General features: G+C 35.7%; 1 protein-coding gene across 3 annotated transcripts; it reads right to left on the bottom strand.

The window, feature by feature from the left end:
• LOC104889137 (probable inactive DNA (cytosine-5)-methyltransferase DRM3) lies at positions 1-23,465 on the bottom strand. 3 transcript variants are annotated; one of them, XM_010674283.4, is made up of 12 exons: positions 23,325-23,465; positions 20,584-20,670; positions 20,374-20,502; positions 17,964-18,060; positions 17,748-17,794; positions 13,151-13,261; positions 12,059-12,175; positions 8,153-8,252; positions 7,133-7,242; positions 5,251-5,353; positions 4,841-4,920; positions 1-1,688 (listed from the first exon to the last, which is right to left on the bottom strand). In XM_010674283.4, the coding sequence occupies exons 2-12, from the start codon at positions 20,584-20,586 to the stop codon at positions 312-314; spliced, it is 2,274 nt and encodes a 757-aa protein (XP_010672585.1). In that variant the 5' UTR covers positions 20,587-20,670; positions 23,325-23,465; the 3' UTR covers positions 1-311. The 3 variants fall into 3 exon arrangements, with proteins under 3 accessions (XP_010672585.1, XP_057249645.1, XP_010672586.1); XM_057393662.1 differs by lacking the exons at positions 20,374-20,502; positions 20,584-20,670; positions 23,325-23,465 and adding exons at positions 8,961-9,165; positions 17,273-17,353 and having other exon boundaries at positions 12,059-13,079; positions 17,964-18,058; XM_010674284.4 differs by lacking the exons at positions 20,374-20,502; positions 20,584-20,670; positions 23,325-23,465 and adding an exon at positions 8,961-9,165 and having other exon boundaries at positions 12,059-13,079; positions 17,744-17,794; positions 17,964-18,053.
• Between the last annotated feature and the right edge of the window lie 1,105 nt (positions 23,466-24,570).

The following is a 24,570-nucleotide window of genomic DNA, read 5'->3' on the forward strand; positions in this document are numbered from 1 at the left end:
TTTATCAACTAAAACTAATTATTAATTTAATAGTACAAACTAATGTCAAACATACGTTAGCAAACTGGGGAGCATGCTTCTTTGAACAACATTGCAGAGCAGCTCCTTTATAAACATGTGATGCTACTGTTACATTTGCTTTGTTAACCACTAAACTAAAAAAATCATAGTACAAAAAACACAAAAAACTACATAAGCTTATTACGTTCTCAAGCTCCGAAAAATGCTTTTCCACACCATTCTGAATCTACTCCAAAGCAAATAATCTTAAAGATTACCTGAGTCCAGCAGAACTAAAACTTCAATGCTTATTATGTTCTTCCTTTCATGGTTCTAACTCTTTGTAGAACACGAACAAATTCATAAAACAATGTATAGTCCAAAGCTGCAACCTCACTACTTCCAGGAACCACCGTGGAGCATTTTTCTGTATATGTGCATGGGTTTTGACAAATAACAAGGTCAAAACCACCACCAAACTTTTTCATGAGGTATTCCAACTTGTTACTGGTCAGCTTCTGGATGCCTTCAATCTGTACCAACTCCCCTGCTTGGTCTGTGTTCTGCCACCACCTTCTCAAAACCTTGCGTCTAGTCTCAGAAGACTCCACAGAAACAACAGCTTTGAGATATAGTCCAAGGCGATGCAACGTCACTTCTGCTCCGCCAATCCCACTGTAAAGAGACAACATAGTTATTCCGCCAGGGAAAAGAGGCTTCAAAACAGAAAGATAATATCCTAATGTATCAGTTTGGAAGCAATTCTTCAAGGAATCGAGCCTCTCTGCCAGAGTCATATCAGGATTTCGAGTATGGTTAATTGGATAACCCAAAATACGTTCCAAATGTTCAGGTTCCATGGGAGCGAGTTTTTGTGGGCCGACCCAAACAAGATTCATAGTACGACAATAATATAGTACTTTTGTTTGCTTTTCACCTGAAAGTACACCTTGAGAGCCCACCAACATCTTTCCCAAGCTACTACATATCGAAGATGACCGCGCAGCATCTGAACTTATACAGCCTAAGTGCTTCCTTGTGTCCCATGATGGCCACCACTTCTTCGTGTGTGGTATAGCTTCTTCGATTGTCATTGGAGATGGTGGGTTAATGTGAAACCGGTCGTCAGTAGGAAGGTTATGTATGTATCCCTCCGTTCTGCTTAATGCTGAGAAGTCTTGAGTATTAACAAATTCTGGTTGAAGTGCATATAAAAATTGAGACACCTTTTGCCAACCATCGGTTGATAGATTCACGACATTTCCATATAAGAAATAAGGAGGTCCATAAACCACTTTATCGATACTTCTCCCAGTGGGATTTAACTTGGGCATCCCATATTTGTCACCTGGCATTTTTCTAGGTGGTAATGGGTTATTACTAATAGTCAGGGTTCTTGATTTTTTCCGAGTATAGCCACCAAAAGTGCTCAAGCCATCTTCATATTCTTCTTTTGGCCTTTTACCCTTTATATCGTCTAAGTTATAATCATCATAATATTCTTCTTTTGGCTTTATATTTTCGTACATATTCCCAAGGCCCATGCTACTCCTTTGAGAAGAATAGTTTTCATCAAGTTTCTCAGCTTTAATGGAAAATAAATCAATACAGTGGCCAGGCATTCCCTTGATATGGTACCAGTTCCCATCTTGAGACGGACGTTTTGTCTTGGAGGGCACGAAAGTATTCTGCATGCAATATAAGGCAAAACAAAATAAGTAATCAAACTCGGACCGAACAGTTTACCAATCTCGCCTTGCAAGGGCATTTAAAATGTCGGTTATGATATTGTGACCCTAATTTTGAAAGGGTGCCATAAATTTGTCAGTTAACAAGCCATGTCTATATGAGCCTATCACAATGTTAACATCAGAGAAAACTAGGGCAGACCATGAATCGGATATCCAGTGTTATAAAATTTGCAAATCAGGCATTTTTATCAAATCTATCATTTTTCAGATATCCAAACATTTCGGAGTGGAAAGCATCGGATATTGGCTAAACACATATTTATGCATAGATTTCCAATTTTCAGGCCATGGAAGGTTCGAGCAACATTCTGACTACTTAATCCTCAACATATATATAAAAATTACTACCTCCAACCTGTCTCAAAGTTTACCATTGACCTAGGTACGCCATGCAGATTAAGTAGGGATGAAAGCAGAGAAGGGGGAAAAAACTGTTGATTAGGTGTTGGTGATAGGTACTATTTACTAAGGAAGGAGAAAAGGTATTCAGGATTGTGTATCCAAAATTTGGAATCAGATTTCATATTAAATTTTGAATACTCAAAGAATATTGCCAAGCCCTAATAACATGAAAGACATGGTCGTAGATATGCTTCATGAATCTCAAGTGAATGTTACTTTCCGATTCCAGTTAATTTCAGAAAGAGGGATAATTTTATCAAACCACCGATATAATATCCTATTCTTAATTTACTTGAGTGCTCCTTAGAATACCACATCACTTGGAAAGTGACATCAATTTATAAGTGAAAGAAGTAAATTAAATATGCTAAAAACAAATAGATCTGACCATCTTATTCTATGCCTTCCATCTAGGATCACAAGCAATTAATTTCATACGCTGTCACTCTTAACCTTTCATAAACTCTTCAATCTCTTACGAGCGCACGAATGCCGAATCATGGTGCTCCAATTGAAAGAGGTAGTGAAGGGCATATTCTAGGAACTTCCGTAATAATAGAAAAACTCAATAACAACGTCAAAGACTTAATACCAGAAGATGAGATGGGCCATATGAACCAAGAAATTATCTTCCATCCACAAAGATCATCTCATCTGTATACTCACTTTCTTCATTTCCTTTCTAACTCTCCTAATCCAAGGCTCCGTTTGGTTGGACGTAAAACATTTTCAGTGTAAAATGATTTTCGTGGAAAACAATTTACAATGAAAAACACAATTTCAAAATTAGTTTTCCGTTGTTTGGTTCAATGAAAGAAAATTGATGAAATGAAAGAAAATCAAAAGGAAAAGTAAGGAGGTTGTGAGAGGAGTGTACAAAAGATACAAGAAAAAGGAAGGAAAACAGTTTTCCCTTCATTTTGAAAGAAAAATGGTTTTCCATCATTAGGAGAGAAATTTTACTCCAAAGGAAAATGGTTTTACACTCCTTTGCAAACCAAACAATGTAAAACTGAAAATAGAGGAAAACAGTTTTCCAGGAAAATGTTTTACGCCCTACCCCACGGAGCCCAAGTATCTCTACTCTCCCTCAACTTTCTCTAAAATCCTTATTATCTGGTCCAACCGGTTCCACTAAAAACGATAATTCTGGTCCGATAGCTTCTGGCACGTCTCAAGTGCCCATACCAATATAGCATGTTCTCCCTCAGGAGTCAAGCCTCAAATTATCTTTAATAGTAACAACTCGAGCCTTATTCTGAACATTCACTCTGAGTTCTATACCTTGAGGTACTTTTTCCACTAATTCATCTCAAAATATCCATCTCTAATACACCGATCTTCTTATGATCCTTCTAAATGCCTAACATTTTGAACCATATAATAGCAAGTTAGCAACGGTCTAGCACTCCCTTAGGAGTACCTCTTTACCACCTAATGTCACTACATCCTTGCTTGACTCCTTAATCAATACTAAATGACATTCCAATACACCCATTTTGCTCGAACTTCAACTTTGGTCTCCATAACACCAGCTTCATAATCCCAGATCAATCTCATCCACCTATACAATATCATTTGCAAACAACACACCCCTGTATCTCTTCATAATAGACCAAGTTAATACATCTATTATTGTAGCCCAAATCATGAAAAGGAAATCCTTCATTATTCCTCCATATGTCCTAATATTGATTCTTCTCTGCAAATATCCTTAATTAGGTCAATACCTCAATACACTAAGGTGGTATGGCGTTCTACTGCCACCAAGCATGTCCTAGGTACCTTGCCATATGCTTACTTTTTGAGGGATTGCCATATGCTTCTCTAAGTCAATGAAAATGATGTGCAGATCTTTCGTCTCTCTCTGTAGTACTTCATAATCTGACTCAATACTAAACAATGAACTCTAACTTCTAAAGGTTAAAAATGTAAATTAGGATGATACTCAACCTCCTCTAATACATGTCTCTATTTTAGCTAAAGCATCCTTCAGCACATAGCAAAGTCACAGACTACTTTTGCAATGAGCTTGTTTTCCCCAAATTTACAAAGTCCAATAACAACAACCGGACAGATGTAACCTCCAGAAACATACCCAATGAAGTCAAAATTTAGGAAATACAAAATGGAAAAAGAAAAAATGAACTGAACTTTAAAGCAAAGAGCAACTGTGCATAGAGCTGGCCACGGGCCGTGGAAGGCCTGACCACGGGCCAGGCCCGCGGGCTGAAGTGGAATACGGGACGGGCCAGGCCCGTGGCCCATCAAACTCGTGCCGTACTGAGCCGTGCTGAAATTGTGCCAGGAAACTTGTCCATGGCCCGGCCCGGCCCACGGGCCGGGCTCGTGCTCACCGCGGGCCTGGTCCAAAAATCACAGTTTTTGAAAAAAAAAAAATTGCAAGGCCCACGGGCTCGTGCCGGGCCCGGGCCGAAATCTAAAATCTCCAAACGTGCAAGGCCCACGGCCCATGTTATGGCCAGCGGGCCGGGCCGAGCCGAAAACGGGCCGGGCTCGGGAAGCCCGCGGGCCAGCCCGGCCCATGGCCACCTTGTCTGTGCACTTAAGGGCCTTTGAAGCATACCGCAGCAAACTATGAACAAAGTTCTCACAGTTTTTGCACAATTACACACAATTAAGTCATTTTAAACATAAACAATATGAGAGGGAAAAAAATTACAAACCTTGGGATTCAGGAGATACGATTCACCCATTTGGCCAGCACAAATGCAGTTGGCAAGCTCTATGACGGGAACTTCCGCACCTAAAAGAACAAGAAAATTGACAGTCAGCATTAGCAGCATAGTTGTTGGCATAATTATGAACTTAGCTACGGATTGTACAAAAAAGAAAATAGCCTTTGCTCTTCTCCGTGATAAAGTTGGAATTACAATCCTACTTTGCTCCACAACCACATAAAAGCATATATATACCTTCTGTTTGAAACTAAATAGAATAGCCTTCTCGAATTCTCAGTGGCAAAGATAGAAAGCTAACAGAAAATAATTAACACATCCCGCACCCCCCCCCAGCGGCTAATTTCTTCAAAAAGGACAATGCCCATGCATCTGGAATAACCATACAAAAAACTTACCCAGTTTTTCAATAGCTAATGAAACTTCATGCTCGTTAAATCCCATCTCAAGCAATTGCAGAGTTTTGTCCATGGTTCCAAATAAAGCTTCCGTATTGCAATCCTGTGGTTCAAATTTCAAAAAGTACTAATAAAAATAAAAACGATACCCAACTCTTAAAATCTACCCTGTGTCAATTATAACCGGGTCGAAAATTGAAAAATTCCACAACCCAAACCTAATCCATTTATTAAACGACTTGGAAAACCCTACCCTAACACAACTTTTTAATTATCCAATTACCCCAAAGACCCGTTTAATCCATTAATTTATCAGTATTATTATTCATATTAATTTAACTATTTGTAAACAAACTTGACTAACATATTTACTACAAAAGTTATGCATGTATAATGAAATTACTAAAATAATTATGGTTTAGCTTTAGAATTTCTGGTAGTTATCACGAATTTTCACAATTACCTAAGATGTTTACATACATATGAGCTAAATGGATCACTGCAAGTTAATTTTGGTTTTTGATATGTCAACCTTAACTGAACCCCCACAACCAAGTGGGACTTTCATGTCAACCCATTTACTTAGATGGATTAAACATCCTAAACCCAGTTCGGGCTAGGTACGAGTTGGGTCAATTATTTCCACCCTCACGCATAAGGCTTCAACCATGATGAGGTAAGGGGGACAAGGTAGAAACAGAAATGCACTGTTTACTTAACTCTTTTGATCATACAAAACATGATTGCTGAAGTCTTAATTTGGATCTTGTAATTCAATGATCCACAAAAGTGAAAGCCATTCCAAATCCTATCAAAATCTAATGTTCATAAGATATTTCAATTCTACTCCAACAGAACAATTGGAGTGGACATCTTGATCAAATAACAAAATTCAGCAATTGTTCAATCATTTATAGACATCATCCAACTCGAATAAAAGATTTCTAGAATGCAAGGGAAACAGTTGGGTCTTTTCTTAGCAGTATACAGTACTAAGGATGAGAAGACCTCCTCTATATTTGTCTCTGGTTGGTTTGCCTTGATATGTTGTGTTGATGCATGGAATGTGAGTGATAGAATTAAGTACTTGAACCTTAGCAAATTAGGAGACCATACACTATAAAATTTGTACTTGAATGTATTTTGAACTCTATTTCTAAGACAGCATATCAGCATTATTATGTTTTTTAATTGCCTATAATATTATCAGCAGATCCCATGATCTTAAATCTTAAAAGCCCGTCCAATGTCCAAACTCCAAAGCAGAGTCCCAAAATTGTTAACCACTACAAAACAATTATTGAATAGAAAAAATATTTTAATAAGACACTACTTTGGAACATTGTCATTCAAAGCCTTAGGGATGCTCCAGAAAATCTAAAACTGCTATGACAGATATAGTACCATTAGACCACTAATTGATACTCTCCCAGTTTCATCTTGTTCGTCCAATTTTCTGTAGAGAGTGTTTCATATTGAAATTCCTATATCCTTATTATCATCATGCAAAATTAGTGCACAACACCAGTCAAAGATGCCACTCAGTTTTAGTATCAATACACATGTTTTGTCAAATAGAACACCAGGCGAAACAGAGGGAATGAGGGATAGCTGAAAGTACAGATATACATCACAATAAAAGGACTACGATAAAAGCCTATGGCTAACAAAATGGATAATGGCATGGTCAAAGAATCATTAGCACAAGATAGCATCATTGACTCAATGATCTAGAATAAGGGATAATTCAATGAAATGAACTTGCAAATACGAGCAACTAAAGCACCAAGACATAACAATAAGTTGTATACACTTTCCAAGAGAGACCTATAATACCCTAAGGTTTAAAAGTTATATCATACAGCATAAGCAACCAACAGACCTCATTTCTGTCGACATGAACATCATTTGGCAAGTCATCACAATTTTCACTCTCAGCTATCTGAGCTGCAATAATGAAGTCCACCAGTTCATTGATTGGAGCACTTCTACCTGGTTTAGATCACAAACGGAAAAAGAACTGTGATTACTGTTGCAAGAAAAGTTGGTAACTATGCTTCATTCTCCCCAATATCTTACTTCTCCCGAAAACTAATTATAAAAATGCTTTTGTCCTTTCTGTAATTAGAAACCCTATTTACATAATAGATGTAGTACTGTTTAACTGTCCGTAGTCCGTACTATTATAAATAATCCTAATGCCTCAAACAAGGGTTCTTTTTAGACCGGTCACGAACATCAGATGTACAGATTCACAGTAACGAAAGTGTTCACAGAATTGTATATGATGGAACCAAGTTATGACGATTAGAAGGATACCAACTTCAAAGTCCTTCCAACTAAATAAATCCACATAGTATTAGGGCGTAACTTCTTGACTAATGCTGATATACAGCTAAAAATGCTTTCAGAGTGCTGAAATTTCAGCTGCATAATTGATTTTGTTATCATCAGGGGTAATCTCCAGAGATCCATATAGACTGTTGTAGGTCTGAAAAATGATTTAAAAGAAAAAAAAAAAAAAAAAAAAAAAAAAGACCAAGCCAGACGGATCAATTGTAAAAGAAAGGTTATCTACAAGACATGGACTTGGATGCACCTATACATAGGGAAAAGAAAACTGCATATATTAAAGACAACTGAGAAAAGAAAAAAAAACTGAATGTTGGCAAGAGGAAAATCAGCTGAGTGAATTATGATAACTGAAATTATGAGATGCTTGAAGTACCACAAGTGAATATAGTAGGTATCAGCCTCAAATAGAAAGTCTAAAAAGATTTCGAATGAAGGAAGCTTAGATTACTGAAAGAATTAATTAGAAGATCAAACAGAACAGATCAACAGAAGCTAGAAAAAAACAGCATTTTCCAGTATAGTCAAAAATTAAAAACCTTCAACTTACCAAGTTTATCAATTGCAAAGTCAACCTCAGCAACAGGGAAGTTCATCATCAATAATGATGCTCTCTTGTCATCATCAAGATCCAGAACTACATCAGGCTCCTATACACAATAATACCAAAGGAGAAACCCAAGGAGATTTAGATAATACAAAAAATTTAAGGGATCTTAAAAATAAAAAGAAGTGGAGCTCTATACATGTGCATCAAGGCAACCCAAGATATTAAAATTAGATGATCTTTCAAATTATTGGATTTGTATCATCTTAAAATCCAAGGTTGCATGTGGTGTTTTAGTGTTGATTTCAAGCCCAAATTTGTCACGAGTGTTACATCATGGGTTAATGATTGAAGTCAATGCAACAACAACAACAACAACAACAAAGCTTAGCATGATATAGGCGTAATATGAGCAACCCATAGTTCTGTTATGGGCAGGAGTGTTTTAATTGCTTTTGTTGTTTATTTTTAGCTTGTAATAAAGCCAAGATATTACTCTTAAAGTATCTCCATTTGGCTAGCTATTTAGAGTGTGATTAGGAGCTTATTTAGTCATCATTAGCTAATTAGGAGTATGGTTGTAACAGCTCATTAATTGATCATAATGATGACCGTGATTTAAGGAGTTTTGTAACTCCTTGTGGCTGTTCATTGTGGACAGTTTTCAAGGGGGTTTTTGGCTTCGTTTTACTGCTCCATTCTCCTATATAATGTGAGCAAAGGATCAATGAAAATCAGCTTTGGGTGACCATAAAAAAAAAAAAACTAGTGTTTTCAAGTAGCTTTGAGTGTGTCTCAAGTGAAAACTTACCCTTATTACTTTGAGTGAGTTCTTGAGTAATAAGCTTAGGATAGGTTGAGTGGGTCTTGCCTCTGGCCTAAAACCCCAAAACATTGAGTTTGTCCTTGTGTTTTGGCACTATCCCTTGTTTCGAGTGACTTTGAGTTGAATTGTGAGTGTTCTTGTTCCCATAAGTTTAGATTCATCATCCAACTCTTTGGATGGTGTTTTTAGACTTACATCAAGATCAACAAACAATAAATGGAGCAATTTTAGCAAATCATATACAACTTTAGTTAGGGTAAGCTGCAATTGGCAAAAATAGAGTATCATGTACAATGAAGGATATAATGTGAAATGGCTCGGATGAGTTCTGTTATAGACAACTTAATCCCTAAGATTCTCCGTAATGCTAGATACTAGATATTGTTATATGCAGAACCAACAGTAATTAGAGACCATGAATTGGGATTTTAAACAACCCCATAAAACTGTAAAAAAGAACTAACTAAGATACAAAACTAGTGCTTAGGACATTGATTCACCTATGAAAGACGTCTAGGCTTGTTATTTTGCAAGGGCACAACAGCGAGTTCATAATGGGTAGTGGCTGGTGCGAACAGCATAACGGCTAAAACAGAGAGGAAAGCAGTGAAAAAAGGATGAACTGACTGAACAGAAGCTCTGACAATTAAAGGGATTTCCTTTACCTTGAAATCAGATTGTTCCTTTGATAAAGAAAATCAAAAAAAACAAATTACTATCAGTATTTCTTTTCCCTTTACATTAATAAAGACTTCTACTCTTTTCTTAAGTTTAATGCTGAGTTAAATTATTCCATTCACACTCTAACCAAGTTATTAGTAGAAATAAAAAGTGAACAATTAAATATACTTACAGCTCTGGATTGAAATGGACTATTTGGAACATGTCATTATGACTTCACTGATCTATAAAAAATTTTGTGGATACGGAAGGTCTCTAGTTATTATATATGCATGGCCACGTGAGTTGTACCCTCATTGAAGAAGCAAAAGATAAAAGTATCCACTTACGAGAATTCTATGCACCACAAGCATCCCCATTCACCACACATTGTGTTAGCTCCTTTACAGTATCACAATCACATAGTTGAACACTAGTGACTAGCCCTGTCAATAGGTCTCCTAGCCATGGTGTCAAAACAAGGCCGCATCGTATCGTATCGCTCGTGTCGCAAAGGTTTTCAAATCTACCGAACCGATATTACCCGCATCATAAAGGTGTAAAAAAACCGCATTTTAGGCGGGTTTTAGGGATATTTCATGGTTTAAGCCGATATTCAACGGTACGACAACCCATCATCCCCGTTCCCGCATCACCGTGACCGTTACCGCAACTGCGACCGAAACAGTATTTTCGAACTATGCTCCTAGCAAACTTCCAAAGACTTATATGCATCAAGCCCTGCCCGTTGAGTCCGCTAGAGATGGATTCTGCAAATCCAGTCATGAATCCTTCTACGGCATTTCTTTATGATCCATCATAATTATGCCTTACTCACCATCTCAAAGTCAAGCTCACATCCTCACATCTAGTATATCATGCTCCTATGCAGTTGCTCACAAGGTGCATCACACATGCTTATTAGAGCTTGTCATGCTCTCATCTGGTATTGCTCATGTGTGCCTGCAAGAATAGTAGACTAGGTGAGCCAAGCCTGACATGGCAGCAACGTTTTGCTCCACATATCTACTCTTGATCAAAGAGGCATCTTGCCATTAAGAAGTATCTCATCCACCTCATAGCTCAAGTTTTAGGCTAACACAGCCAACTAACATATATGCAAGACCTCATCCTTGATTCAATATATTTTTTAGAGCAAGTCATCCAAGCTTGACGCTTTCACTATGTAGTAGTGTCCCATTATTTGTCAAGATAGCATCAAAAATAATTGAGCTAATTCTTGGTAAACTCAAAGGCCACCAATGAAGAAGAGAATCTAGTTCATAACTTTATTATAAACGTGGTACTTAGAAGCATTCAATCTCCAAGTGACATCCGACAACTCAACCACAACTCATTCTTTCAATCGAAGGTGTCTAAAAACACTTCAAAAAGAGAAGACACCACGTAATTTCCATAAGGTCGCACCCCTACCCCCGTATTCCAATATAATACAGTCTCCCGAATTTAAAGTTTCCTTCAGCACGTCGAACCCTTGATATGCACCCAAATCTGATATCAATTCCTTAAACATGTAACATAGATAAAGGTTCCATACATGTTGGATGGATCTATACTATTAATTCTATATAGTTTGTTAAAAGCAGAAGTGCAAAAGGCAATTTCCACTTGATTTTTCCAACTTTTCTTGATATTTATGTGAAAAGTCTACCAGATTCTCCCGTTCTTTACGGATTTTGGATTTGTCGTTCTGCGAAATCCCGTTATAGAACGCATTATTTATGGAGTAAATTATGTAGGTCAATTCACACAATTACCGCGATCCATCCATCCGTTACAAGCCACCCGCACGACAACGCAAACATTACCGCGATCGTGACCGCATCCGCAATTTTTTTCCTTGACTAGAACAAACATATTAAAAAAAAAGTAAAAGATAACAACAATAAAAACAAGAAAGAAAACCATCAACCACATAATTACAAATTAAAGAACAACTACCGCAATAGTAATGACAGTATTTTATAGATACCAACTACAAGAACAAAGGGAGAGCCATCAATTAATATTAAAATAAACCATGCACCTAAAGCCATCAAATATAACAAGGATTTTCCCCCAAAACAAAACTAAAATCAACATAGCTTAGAAGATGCCATTGTTTATGGAGTAAATTATGTAGGTCAATTCACAAAATTAATGGATGAATCAAACTCCGCACATCAAAATGTTGGTATCCGCTTCACTATGTAAATAAGTAAAATACCCTGCCTTTGGCCCGATCATAATGTGGATGGCATAATTCATCACCATCCCCTTCCCTTAAGGGCATTATAACTTTTGGCCTATCCCTTCGGTCTTATGTTGGTATAACAACCATTCTTTCTCATTGTAAAAACTATATAAGGCACTGATTCACACCACGAAGATAATAAACTGAATAAAAAAAAACCCCAAATAACCTGTTTTGCACTAAGCTCTGCAGCTGGTGTAATGGACCTAACGGCTTCTACATCCTTGTCATCGTCGAGCAAGCTATCCAACGAATCTGATGAAATAGATTTTGTTCCTTGCAGAACCTGTGCAAAACAAAAACAACACCAAATAAAGGAGTATGACACAAAATAAAATTGATTCAGTATGAAAGATGAGACAGCAAACGGGAACTTTACAGTGGTTCATCAGCCTATAAGCTATAAAGCAAGGTAATAACTATAAGGAAAAATTCACATGAATAATCCCAACTTTCACCCGTCTTCTCAAAATAATCCCAACTTTAGATTATTCCACAATAATCCAACTTTTGAGAGGACCTTCTCAAAATAAGCCAAACTATCTTTTTCCTTACCGGCACTAATCCATTTTAGGTCTATAATACGTTGAAAATTAATAGTTCGGATTATTTTGAGAATGTACACCCTAATGTTGGAATTATTCTAAAATAATTTAAAGTTGGGATTATTTTGAGAAGACCGATGAAAGTTGGGATTATTCATGTCAATTTTTCCTAACAATAATTGATCAAGGCAGGACAATCTACTTAGCAATGATCATTGACCAGGTGTAGCGTCATGAATCGTTTTCTAGGTCCAATAAATTTACTATTTGATCACTTTCTGATAAGCAGGAAACATGTTTAGATAGGAAATCCGCACATAGATCATCTAGCAAATGCTCTTTCTCGTGACCAAAAAAAGAAACACTAGGGTGACATCAATGCTTGTGAAAGATTGTATATACAGGTCAAAAACTAAAAAAAGCACTATAGCCCAAAGTGTGTCACTTTAAGAACCATATGTTATATGTTTATTCATTTAGACTGTCATTTTAAGATTGGAAGCATAGAGAAAAAAATATGGTCACAATGGCAATCATGACAACAGAGTTGCAGAAATCTCATCTCATGCGTAGGTGTACAACGTGACCATTGGCTCATCAGTCATCGCCATGTCAATGATGAATCAGAAAGTTCCTATAAGTCCACTGGAAATTTCTAAGCACCTATAGAACACAATGTTTAACATCAAGATGCTGAGATAACAGTTGGAGCATACCTTCTGCAAATGACTCTCAGCATCACACCCAAGAGGGCTTCTACTGCAGTTATTTTCATCAAGCAATGGACCCAACGAATCTGATGATTCAGAATGTGTCTTTTCATGAGCCTATAGAAGTACAGAGCACAGTTATTACACGCGTAGCAAGCCATTATATCTTTAAAAAAAAGGAAATATACTAATGAAATTACATAGTGACAAATAATGCAATATTAACAACCAAGGGGGACTAGATGAAATAATCTCTACATCAAATGAATGGTCACAGAATGCAGTATTTTTCTTCTATGTTTTTTCCTAAGCAGCGTTAGGTATTTGTTTCCCCATGCCAACAAATGCCGTCATTGCATGACAATTCAACACCCATAAAATATTTCGACAAAGCCATCTACCACAAAAACATTAGGTAAAGCACTTTATGATAAAAAAAAATATGTGACTTATTTGTGGCAGTCATGAGTCAATTATGTTAAATATTTGGGAAATTCCCACTGGTTAACCCTGAGTTATGGCTGATTTTCAATGGTAAACCGATTTTTTTAATTATCAAAAATAACCCTCAGTTATTGTCCAATGTCAAACATGACACTATGAAGCAAAAAAGCGTTAACCCCATCAACTTTCCGTTAGATTTAATACCTCGGTTTGTGTGCCCAAAAAATCGCCTCAATTTACATGCTGGAAAATTGCTCGATTAAGGTTTTTGGAGGTCATTTTGGCCCTTAAGGGTCGAAATTGGCAAAAGAACGACTAGAAATGTGAGGATACTGGGGAATCCCAGAGACTTAACAAAGACCTTCACTTTTTCTAAGCGTTTCTTACCATAATACTTCATGATTATGCAGTGTTCTACAGGACAGCTGCTCTATACTAATATATTAGAAGGCGTTGTCAACAATGCCTACATGCCACATAACACTCCTCCTGTCAAAGGCACGAACACAAGTGACTAAAGTGTGGCACATTATTTTCTAACCTAAGATGAATATAGATAGATGTTGAACATATGGAGTCTGATAAGACTTGAATTCATGACTTCCTACAAATTAATGATAGTTACCATCAGTTTAATGTGAGGATTGATGTCACATATCTGTGTACAAGTTAGATAAATGACAAATCAACAGAAGACTAACATAAGTGGTCGTTCTGAATAGGGGTGTAAAAGATGAGACAACTCGCGAGCTACTCGAGATCGACTCGGTCAAAAATCGACTCGGTAACTAACGAGTCGAGCTGAGCTACTACTACCTACTGAACTCGAAAAGCTCGCAAGAAACTCGAAAAAAATATATATAATACTTGTAATTTTAATAAATAATTCTAAAACTTTTTCAAAAAATTTAATTCATGAAATCAAATTAATACAAATATAGAAAATATTTTCATGGTGGACTTTAATTATAGTTTGTCTTTAAGTGATAATTAACAAGTCGAGCTCAAGATCTTTAGAGAGCCTTAGCCTTGGTTCGACTCAAAAGGTCATGAACAAACCAAAAAATTATTAAAAACGATCTTTCATGTAAAATATTAAATGTCCTACATTGGTTAGTAATGTAAACAATAGCTTTTTTTTCTACATAAAATGTTACTATTATAGCTATACTTATTGTTTGAATCTATGTTGTCCGGCTTGTCCCACATTGGTTGGGAAACAAAAGTTTAAGTTTGTGTTCTTTTGTAAATGGAACAGAAACTATTTGTTGCATTTCTCCGTGGAAAGTGGGAACTATTGTTTTATACCAAAGTTTGTTTCATAAAGTCCCACATTGATTGGACAATGAAACACTTAACTTTTTTTCCTCTATAAAAGGCTACTCCAAATACCTCACTCAACTACTCAAGATACACGGATTGACTCAAGTTTGAGTTGAGCCTTTATTCGAGTTCGAGCTTGATTCGAGTTCGAGTACGGGTTCGAGCTTGAGTTTAGATTTCGAGTCGAGTTTGATTTTTTTCAAGCTCGCGAATTTTCGAGTCAAGTTCGAGCTTGATTTCAAGTTTTCAAGTCGAGTTTAGCCAAACTCGAGCTCGACTCGCATCATTTACACTATTTCCGAAAGACATCCCCAAAAGTTGAGACCGCTATAAGATTATCAAAAGTTGGGACATTTTGAAGCAGTCTGCCATAGTTGGAATTGTAGTATCACTTTTCACCTATGAAATAAAAGAAAAATGCTAGAACACTAATGTCAGATGAGTACTCTTCTTTTCATTCTTAGCATGTCTATTAAATTGCTTCGAAAGCTAGTTACCATAATCCAAATTGCCACACCTATTTGTAAAGTAAAGAAGCGCAAACAACTTAATGGGGCATCCAGCATCACTATCTCACTTTATATCATTAAGGTATAACCATGTAAAGCAGCCAAAAGCTAAGGTACTAAGATAGACATCATAGACTACTCCAACCCACCAACCATGGGACTATAGTAGAACATATCATATACAACCACTAAGACCAAATAAAATCCAGGTTCATACTTCCTGTAAAGGACCTCCTTCCCTAGTCCAGTTCTTAGTCCCAGAGCTTGTGCATGGCATCTCATCGAAAAAATGCAACACAAACTGCTAACATGCCCATGGAACTCCCATAAAATCTCAACCAATCAGTTCCAAAGTCAAACAGACACCTGACTAGACCGAAAATATGATTCCTGGATTACTATCACATTTTTAAAAAAAATAATATATGCAATACAGAAAAAACTCACATCTCTGGCTGCAGAATGTGCAGTTTGTCTTTCCAAACAAGTTGCCAGACATGAAGCCTAAACTTTTTGGATTGGATATTTGAAGAGGTATATATATATATATCTCTATTATATAAGGGAAGGGGGGAGCAATGGTGTCCTCTTTTGAAATGCCAATTTTGCCCCCCTTCTCTTTCTAAATTACAAAATAGTGTTTGTATCTTTGACTTTGCTAAATTTAAGAGTTGCCTATATTTGGCAAACTGTATTCCTCCTTTTTTTTCCCTCAAAAAGATGTTACTATATCCAGTTCCCACAGCCAAGAAAAAAAATATTTCGTGCCATATATCATACAGGTTGCGTGAATTCGATTATGGGCTTATAACTGCACAATACTACGATCTAATAAATTTTTTATAACTCACAAGAGAAGCTCCAAACAAAATAGGGAAAAAACTAAAATAAATTTAAAACGCTAATAACTTTTTAGGTCATGATTAGATTAACAATATTCGCGCATTTCCAGAATATTATTATGTTTGCAATGACATTTTCTGAAATTTTCAATGATATATAATTTTTTTTTTCTAAAATGTTCAAATTTTGACTCTTATGCCGAAGAAAATCGAGTTTCTGTTTCGAAAAAAAATTCAAACACGCATCGCGTGCAAAAAATTCTAGTATGGACTTATGGAGACCTCTCAAATTGTTAGACATAACAAATGCAAACACCGGAGAAACAAAGAATCCCTTGATCAAATTCTTAGATTCGATGGCTTCATAACATCTCTGGCTGCAGAATGTGCAGTTTGTTTGCTAAATAAGTTGCAGACATGAAGCCTTAACTTTTCTGGGACCTCAGATCTGCTAATAAAATTGAATATTGGAAACAGGAGATAAATATGGAGACTGCTGAAAGTGTTTAGAAATTAAAAGTATCCCTTAATCAAATTCTTGGATCCGATGACTGTGAAAAAGAACAGAAACCCCCAAAAAGTTGGCAAGCTCGCTCGAAGACTAGTCCTAAAGACTCCTTCCAAATTAGACATTCCACAAAAGAATATTGCCTCTCTAATACCACAATGAGAATTGGGTCTGATCTAAAAGCAAAGAGGCAAAAAAGACAAAAGCCTTAACTGAACAAAAACCAGAGACTAGAGAAGAGATGAAAGCAAACTCCAGTTCACCAATTTTTCATTGTTCAGTTCAGTCCAGTTAACCAAATATCAATTTGGCGAGGTATGCTGGTAAGTCAAGATCATTTATACCACAATCTTCATCTGGTAAGTATTGAAAAAGGATTAAATCATAAGCAGATAAAGTACAGTTGAGCTTCAAATACTACATCATAATTCCACAATTTTCTTCTGGTAAGTACTAAAAAACCAGAGACTAGAGAAAAGATAGTAAGCAAACTCCAGTTCACCAATTTTTCATGGTTCAGTGATCTTGTGAACCAAAAACCAGTAGGTTGGTGAGTCAAGTTCAATTATTCCACAACCTTCATCTGGCAAGTATTGGAAAAGGATGAAATCATAAAGAGATAAGGAACAGCTGAGCTTCATATACAACATAGTAATACTAGCAGCATCGGAACTTCAATACATTGTGAATTTTGATTTATATATTTTTTGTTTTTATTTTATCTTTTTGTATATCATATGAGAATGTCAATCTAACAGGTTTTAATAATAGGTCCATAAATGGGAAATGTATTGATGTAATACATGATAAGCAAACTAAGAAGAATAACAATGCATGGAAATTCCTCAATCGTGAATCATGTCTTATGATTGTCAGATGCACCGGATAGACAATCCCTCAAATAAACATAAAAATTAAATTACCAAAAACAAGAGAGAAATAATAGAGGCTAGAGCTAACAAAACATTCTTACTTACTGAATATGCAAAGAGAGTGTCCAACAACAAGCTAACATCTTCCTCCCCTATGATTTTCAGAAAGATATTGCCATCAGTGTTAATCACAAAAGTCCATTCACAAGCATAATTATCCCAACTCTGTTGCTTTCTTTTGCTACTTCCATTTCCAATCAAATTGGCAACTTGCAGTATACATTGCAGAAAAAATCCAAAAGATAAAATCATAGTTGGTACCTTTCTCTTTAATTACTTTGTCTATTAGAGAAGGTGAAAATCCCATGCCAATGAAGGAAGATCTCAAGTTAGTTCCTGATGAGCTCGCAAAATTTTCCTGAGAAAGATGCAACAATGAATAGATAGAAGATGTCAATATGTCCAGGGATGAACCTTTTGATTCTAAAACATGAGTTAATATCCAAACATTTGCATCACCGCGAGGAAAAAGAAGCACATAATGGCATTGTGCAAGCAACCATCAATACAATTTGCAGCAAACAAAAGCAAGTTCACTCAAATTTTAGAACTAAACACATATAACACATGCATAATATAATGTAATTGGCATGCCACTAAATACTTAACCTAAGAAAAAAAAGGCAACACAATGCTAAGATGTCATTTTCGGAAAAGGAATTGGAGAAACTAACTTATAGCAGAGACAACTCCCCTTCTAATTTAGGTTCTCGTCTATACCTTATATTTATAAGCAACCACCCAAATGAAGTGCCACCTTTCAAAAACTATTCTCAATTTCTATCTATTTTCTAAAATAACAATTAATAGATACTCAATTCCAGTTTATTTATATTTCCTGCTAATTGCACTTAATTACAATTACAATTTATTTGCCTTCTCTACTAATTTCAAGCAATAAGATTTATTGTTCTGTCTTCTCTGTTAAGTGCTACCTCTGTTTCTAAAAGATTGTTACACTTAAACTTTTCACGCTTGCGAACGCAAAACTTTGAAGACTAATATCTCTAGTTATGTATTTGTACAAATGGTAAGAAGTAGATATTTGTAAAATATATATTAAGACGAATCGAACAAGATCCCCACATGACTATATTGTTCCTTACGTTAAATCACAAACGAAGATCAAAGTGAAATTTGTGAACAATGAAATATGTCAAAGTGTAACAATCTTTTACAAACGGAGGTTATTTGATGAAGAGAACTTCGCTAACCATAGAATGAGATAGAAAAGCACTCCTTCTCCCAATCCCAAAGATACGGGGAATATAACAATATTATGCAAGAAAAGACACTATGAGGGTGTTTTAAAATGGCTTTTGGGTGTTTTTAATTGGCTTTTTGCATTTTCATGTGGTCAAATAACAAAAAGTAGAGTTTGGTAAATAGCTTTATTGTAAGCCTATGTATTACTTGAAAGGCTACGTTAAGCTACCACAAAAGGAAGAAACGTCAAAATATAAACCGATTGTCAAGACGTCATTAATGCTATCATATCTTCACATCAAGGAAGCAAAGAGATCTTAAGCATCATTCTAAACTTTAAACATCTTTCTTTCTCTAAATAATTTTTGATGTATTAAATTTAATAGAATAGCAGTCCACCAAGCCCATTCTCTTGCTGTGAAGGCAAGAAAATGGCTGTATAGCCCTAGTTTGTTGTCTTTTGTTCAATTGTTGTTAGAAAAAATGGTTTTTAGGTAGTTGTAAAGTCAGTTTTAAAGCCAAAAGTTGGTTTTAGTAGCTTTTTCTGTTGGTTTTTGTATTTTGCACTCGTTTTGCAATAAACAGCCAAAATTGATAACTAATTTTACCAAACACATTATAAGCAGCTAATAGTCAAACAACCAATAGAACAGTCGGTGAAACCAACCATGTAAAAGTTAAAACAGCCAACCGCCAATTGTCAAACACAACCTATATTTGAAGCCTTCGGAATGAATTTCTTAGTTGATTATTTGAGCTCAAACTACTATTTGTTTTTGACAAATTAGTTTTTTCACTTAAATTGCCCAAATATATTTTCTTGTGCAAGTAAATGTTGTCATCAACCTTCTTTTTTCTTCTGTAATGCCATTTTTATCTATCAAAACCTCCTGAATTTTGTTGAAAAATAATAAGTCATACTTCCTCTGTAACGAAATAGATGTTACACTTTTCAAAAGACACTTTACTAGGCAATTTTTTGAAGAGGAAAGAGATAGAGAGAAAGAAAAAAGAAGACCCGTGTGATAGGACTTAGGAGAGAGATAGAGAGAGATTGTTGCCTAAAAAGGAAGTGTAACATCTATTTTGTTACAACCATTTTTAGAAAGTGTAACATCTATTTTGTTACGGAGGAATCACAATTTATATGGGTTAAAAACTAGTTGTATGTACATATGCTACACTAATTCACAAAAAGAGCTATTAAGAGAAATACTACATCCCACTTTCAATATATTTCTTCCTATTCCAAGCATTCCCGCTTCAATTTTGAATTTCTCCTCGTATGCTTAATCAATTATAAATGAATTTATCATGCTATCTAGCTCTCTACGCTTCTAACTTCTTATACAAATAAAGTGTTAGGAAGGACATGAAATTTCATGTGAGAGGAGAGACAAATTTCAAACTTTAATGTCTCCAAATCATAATTAGATTAAGTGAATCACATAAAGAATCACATTACCCCAAGATGCCTGGAGCTTGCCACCTCAGATGCCATCCCATATCCCAATCCATCTATTTTCTGGATGCTGTGACTTTCATCTTCCCCATCAGAAAAACTTTCTGTATCGGAGATGTCCATAACCTTAGGCTGAAAGAATTATAGGCAAAATAAAGACAGGTATAATGGGTATATTTCAATTCAAAGTAAGGAAATATAAGGACAACATACCATCTTATTATACAACAGAGACAACAGTGCTCAGGATGTGCAATTGGTGATCCCAAACTGCACAATCTGAGCACTCTCTAGGAAACCCTGAAATATAGCCAAGCAAAACTTATAAGAATCTTGATATACTTTACTCTTGTGTCTTGCGTAGATTAGCTCTTTGGTTAATATTTAAGGAGACGGGTACATTTCCAAGAACAACTAGTAGAAAGCAATGCCAAAATTATTTTTTTTTGGAGGGGGGAATTTGAACAACCATGCTTAACCCATCGGTAGCCAACCACCTCTTTCTTCCTTTGTAACCGAAATTCGGAAGAAGCTAAAAATAGAATCGGACAAAGTAATAGAGACCAAAATCAAGCGCGCGCACACAACACACACACACACACATGTCTAATTTTTCTTCAAACACCTCCTCTCTTCTCTTTCCTTTCTCTCCCTCTACCTCAAAACCCTAGCCTTCATCTTTGACAATTTTCTAGGCCAGGAGTGGTCATTTAAACCTGAACTATATTCCTCCATTTACAATGCTGTTTTTTATTTTCCTTTTTGTTTCAGTATATTCGAGAAAATTAATCTCTTCTTTTTTTGCAAATTTTTCAGATTGTCGGGAAAGAGTTCTAAATCTAAGATAAAGGTCAAATTTCAATTTTCTGTTGCAATTGTAGGGATCTCTAAATACCAACAACTAAAAATGTAGAGTCAACAACTTTGTCTATGATTGAAACATTATCATGTATGGGAGCGCTACCGAAGAATTCATGTTGATGCTTTAGGTTATCTATGAAAATTACCTATGATTAAGTATTAGGATCTTTATATCAAATTAACCAGTATTCTAGGTGCTCTTCTCAAATAACCCAACAAAATCTTATATAAGACCATCTCACAATTATTTATGGTAAGACGGAGGTAACATTTATTCCCCAAAGGAGTCACTTAGAGAAAAAGTTACCTTCTCAAGGTAACGGTGACTCCTTGTCTAAGAGACTAAAAGTGACATCTTTAACTTAAAATGTGACACCTTTAACTTAGAAAGTGATCTTTTATGACAAAAAGTGAAGTAAACTTACAATATTTTTATTGTAAGGTGGTCTTACACAAAACGTACTACATTCTTACAAACATTCTTGAGGTAACCCCAACTCGAAAATTTTCATCAAACAAACGACCTTAGGCTTGACATTACTAAGTATAGAATTATAAGTATCTAAATACGTATGCAGTGGCAGATGCCGGAGGTTACGGTGGGTACAGCTGAACCCCCATTAGAATTTTTCACTATAAAGAACTACATGTGCAGATTTGATTATGAGATTTTTTGGCTTGCAATCGATGCAGAAAGTATTGCTCTTATGCTAGTATTGTAACTTATAAATGGTTCTAAGCGTCAAGACAGTATCCAGGCTCTTTTAATACTCTATTTGTTATTTCAAACAACAAGCGGCTTTCATACCTGTTATCTTTGTTCCCTTTACATAATTTCAATCCATCTCTTTCCTAGTATTCTTTTTTCAGTTACATACTTACAAATGAAAAACATTTGCCGCATATCATTTTCGGTAATCATTTCTCTCTACATTTCTTTATAGCTGCATCATACACCCACTTCTTTCTCTACACGCGTCTTTTTTTAGGAGGTCTACAGCCATTATGTGGCATGGGGGTTACGTCTCCTACGAAACTTAATAGTATACCACTTCTACAAATAGCCCGTAATGTTGCATACTTCTCCACTATCCTGAAAATATATATGTGAAAAGTGTTCCTGGTAGGAGAAAAAAGGTGATATTTTGCTTCCATTATTGTCTTTTACTTTTATTATCTGGTGAATGCACGAATTCCTCCGTATATAAAGAGGGAAAAAAAGTGTAATGAGCTGAATCGCTTAACCTTCACATTTTAATAATTCGACCTGCAAAAGGGATTAGTTAAACTTGAAAAATGGATAAGTTACATGATGAACAATAAAACATTAACCCACAATTTGGTAGTTGGTTGTAAATGGTGGTAATGGGAATAAATTTATTAAGAAGATCATTGTTCATTCCTATAATAATGCTAATTTATCCTAAAATGTGTATTTTTCTTCTTAACGAAAAAAGTGCTCTCTGAACCGAAATTCCCATCCAATACTACCTTGTAGGTGGTAATGAGTGATAATGAAAATTGCTTCCCCTTGGAGGAAAAAAAAAAAGCAAACTTAGGGATGAAATTGCTTTTCCATGGAGAAAAAAACACAAACTTGGGGATTGAAATTGCCTCACCATGAAGATTTTAAAGGTGTTGTAACATTACACATAAAATTCATTCTCATTACCACCATTTGCCGTAACAAGTCCAATCGAACTTTTATTTGTACGTACCCCCACATTACCTTTCGAAAATTTCAACTACTTATCAAAGTTTCTCCTTCTTTAACCCTGTTTCGAAATCTCTACACCACCATAAAAAGGAAATGTAAGCTACGAGGATTTCGAAATAGGACTAATTCCCTGAGTAACGCCATCTCATCTCAAGAAGGGGAACATACGTGAGGTTTATTCGAGAAAAAACACCCAAAACACAAGCTTATCACCATTTACTAATGACAACAATTCTCCTAATCTCTGTCCAAAAAACAAACACAAACACTGTCCCATCACACCCAAGTTTGCATGCAAAATCAAAACAAAAAGATCAAAATGAAGGATAAAAACAATCACAAACTTAGCCAAAAAAAACTAGGGTTTGGTACATACCTCGATAATTGAATTGGAGGATGGTGAATTACTAAAATTGGGACATGCAAGCTCAGTGAATGGAAGAAAGGAAGGAAGCCAAATAAAGTAGTGTGGTTGAGATTGGCGGATGTTCGGTTGAGCAGTGAGGTGAAATTGAGAAATCAGACTGATTTTAATGGCGGAGATGACGTGGTCAGGTGGGCGCTGAGGACAAGAGAGACATCGATGAGAGAGAGAGAGTGTGTGTAAGTGTGTATGTATTAGACTTTCGCTTTGACCAAGATTAATCAATTTAATTTTCTACTTTTTATTGTTTCATGTTTGTAGGATTCAACTAATTTTTAGCCTTTTCATCGTTTTCCCCGTGACGAGTACGGATTCCCATATTCTTGCTTTACTCCCCTTGCAAATTGACTTACTATCTACTATCTACTATCTACTATCTACTATCTATGGAAAAATAAAAAAATAAACTTTGTCTAGCCACTAGATAGATTACCTATTATTAATAAAGATTTGTTAAATGTTGTGATAATAGAATTCAACTCAACATAATTAACATGTATCATGATATGTTCTTTTTTTTTTAAGATAAGGAGAAGGCGTCCTAATCGGATCGGAATCTCGCTCAGGAGAAATGGTAAGGGAAAACGTCACCTCCAAAGTGCCTCTACTGGGGTTTGATCCCAGAACATCAAGGTTGTGAGATACAAACCAAACCACTAGACCAAGTACTGGTGATGGTTCGAGAAAAAAAATGAGAAATTTGAACTCATGTTAAAAGATTTGACTAATTAACATGTATCATGGTAATGGTTCTTCAATGAAGCATTTACTATTCTTTCTTTCAAGTTACTTTTAAAATCTAAATTTAAAAAACACCTAGTAATAATAAAATTCTTTATTTTATTTCTCACGGTCTCATATCAATTAATCATATTCATTCCTTTATATCATGTGTTACTAATTGATTGGTGAAGGCAATGGAGAGCCATTTCTCATTTCACTCAAATGGTATCTCATCCAAGCGACAATTTTCAAAGTGTCTTCATGGAGATACACTCAAGAGTCAAGACAGATCCAAGAGCATCATTGTTGGATAGAAAGTAGCTCCCCGTTTTCTCTCTTTTTGGAGAGCCCTCCCAAGAACCCTATTGCACATGCTCTAACTTGAGTATGTATTTAGAAAAAGATATTTGAAATAGTTCTTAGAAAAACGTTTTTGGAAGTTGGAGGAGTAGTTGTTTTACATTAAAAATTTGGA

The sequence above is a fragment of the Beta vulgaris genome, chromosome 3 (assembly GCF_026745355.1).
Source record: "Beta vulgaris subsp. vulgaris cultivar EL10 chromosome 3, EL10.2, whole genome shotgun sequence".
Lineage (NCBI taxonomy): Eukaryota > Viridiplantae > Streptophyta > Magnoliopsida > Caryophyllales > Amaranthaceae > Beta > Beta vulgaris.

What these genes read in the sequence shown, in the direction of transcription:
- LOC104889137 (XM_010674283.4), bottom strand. An exon ending in CAAGCTCCAGGCATCTTGGG is followed by an intron (nt 18,061 to 20,373) that starts GTAATGTGATTC and finishes CATCTTTCTCAG; the next exon opens with GAAAATTTTGCGAGCTCATC. An exon ending in CAGAGCTTAGTGCAAAACAG is followed by an intron (nt 8,253 to 12,058) that starts GTTATTTGGGGT and finishes TATTGTGTATAG; the next exon opens with GAGCCTGATGTAGTTCTGGA.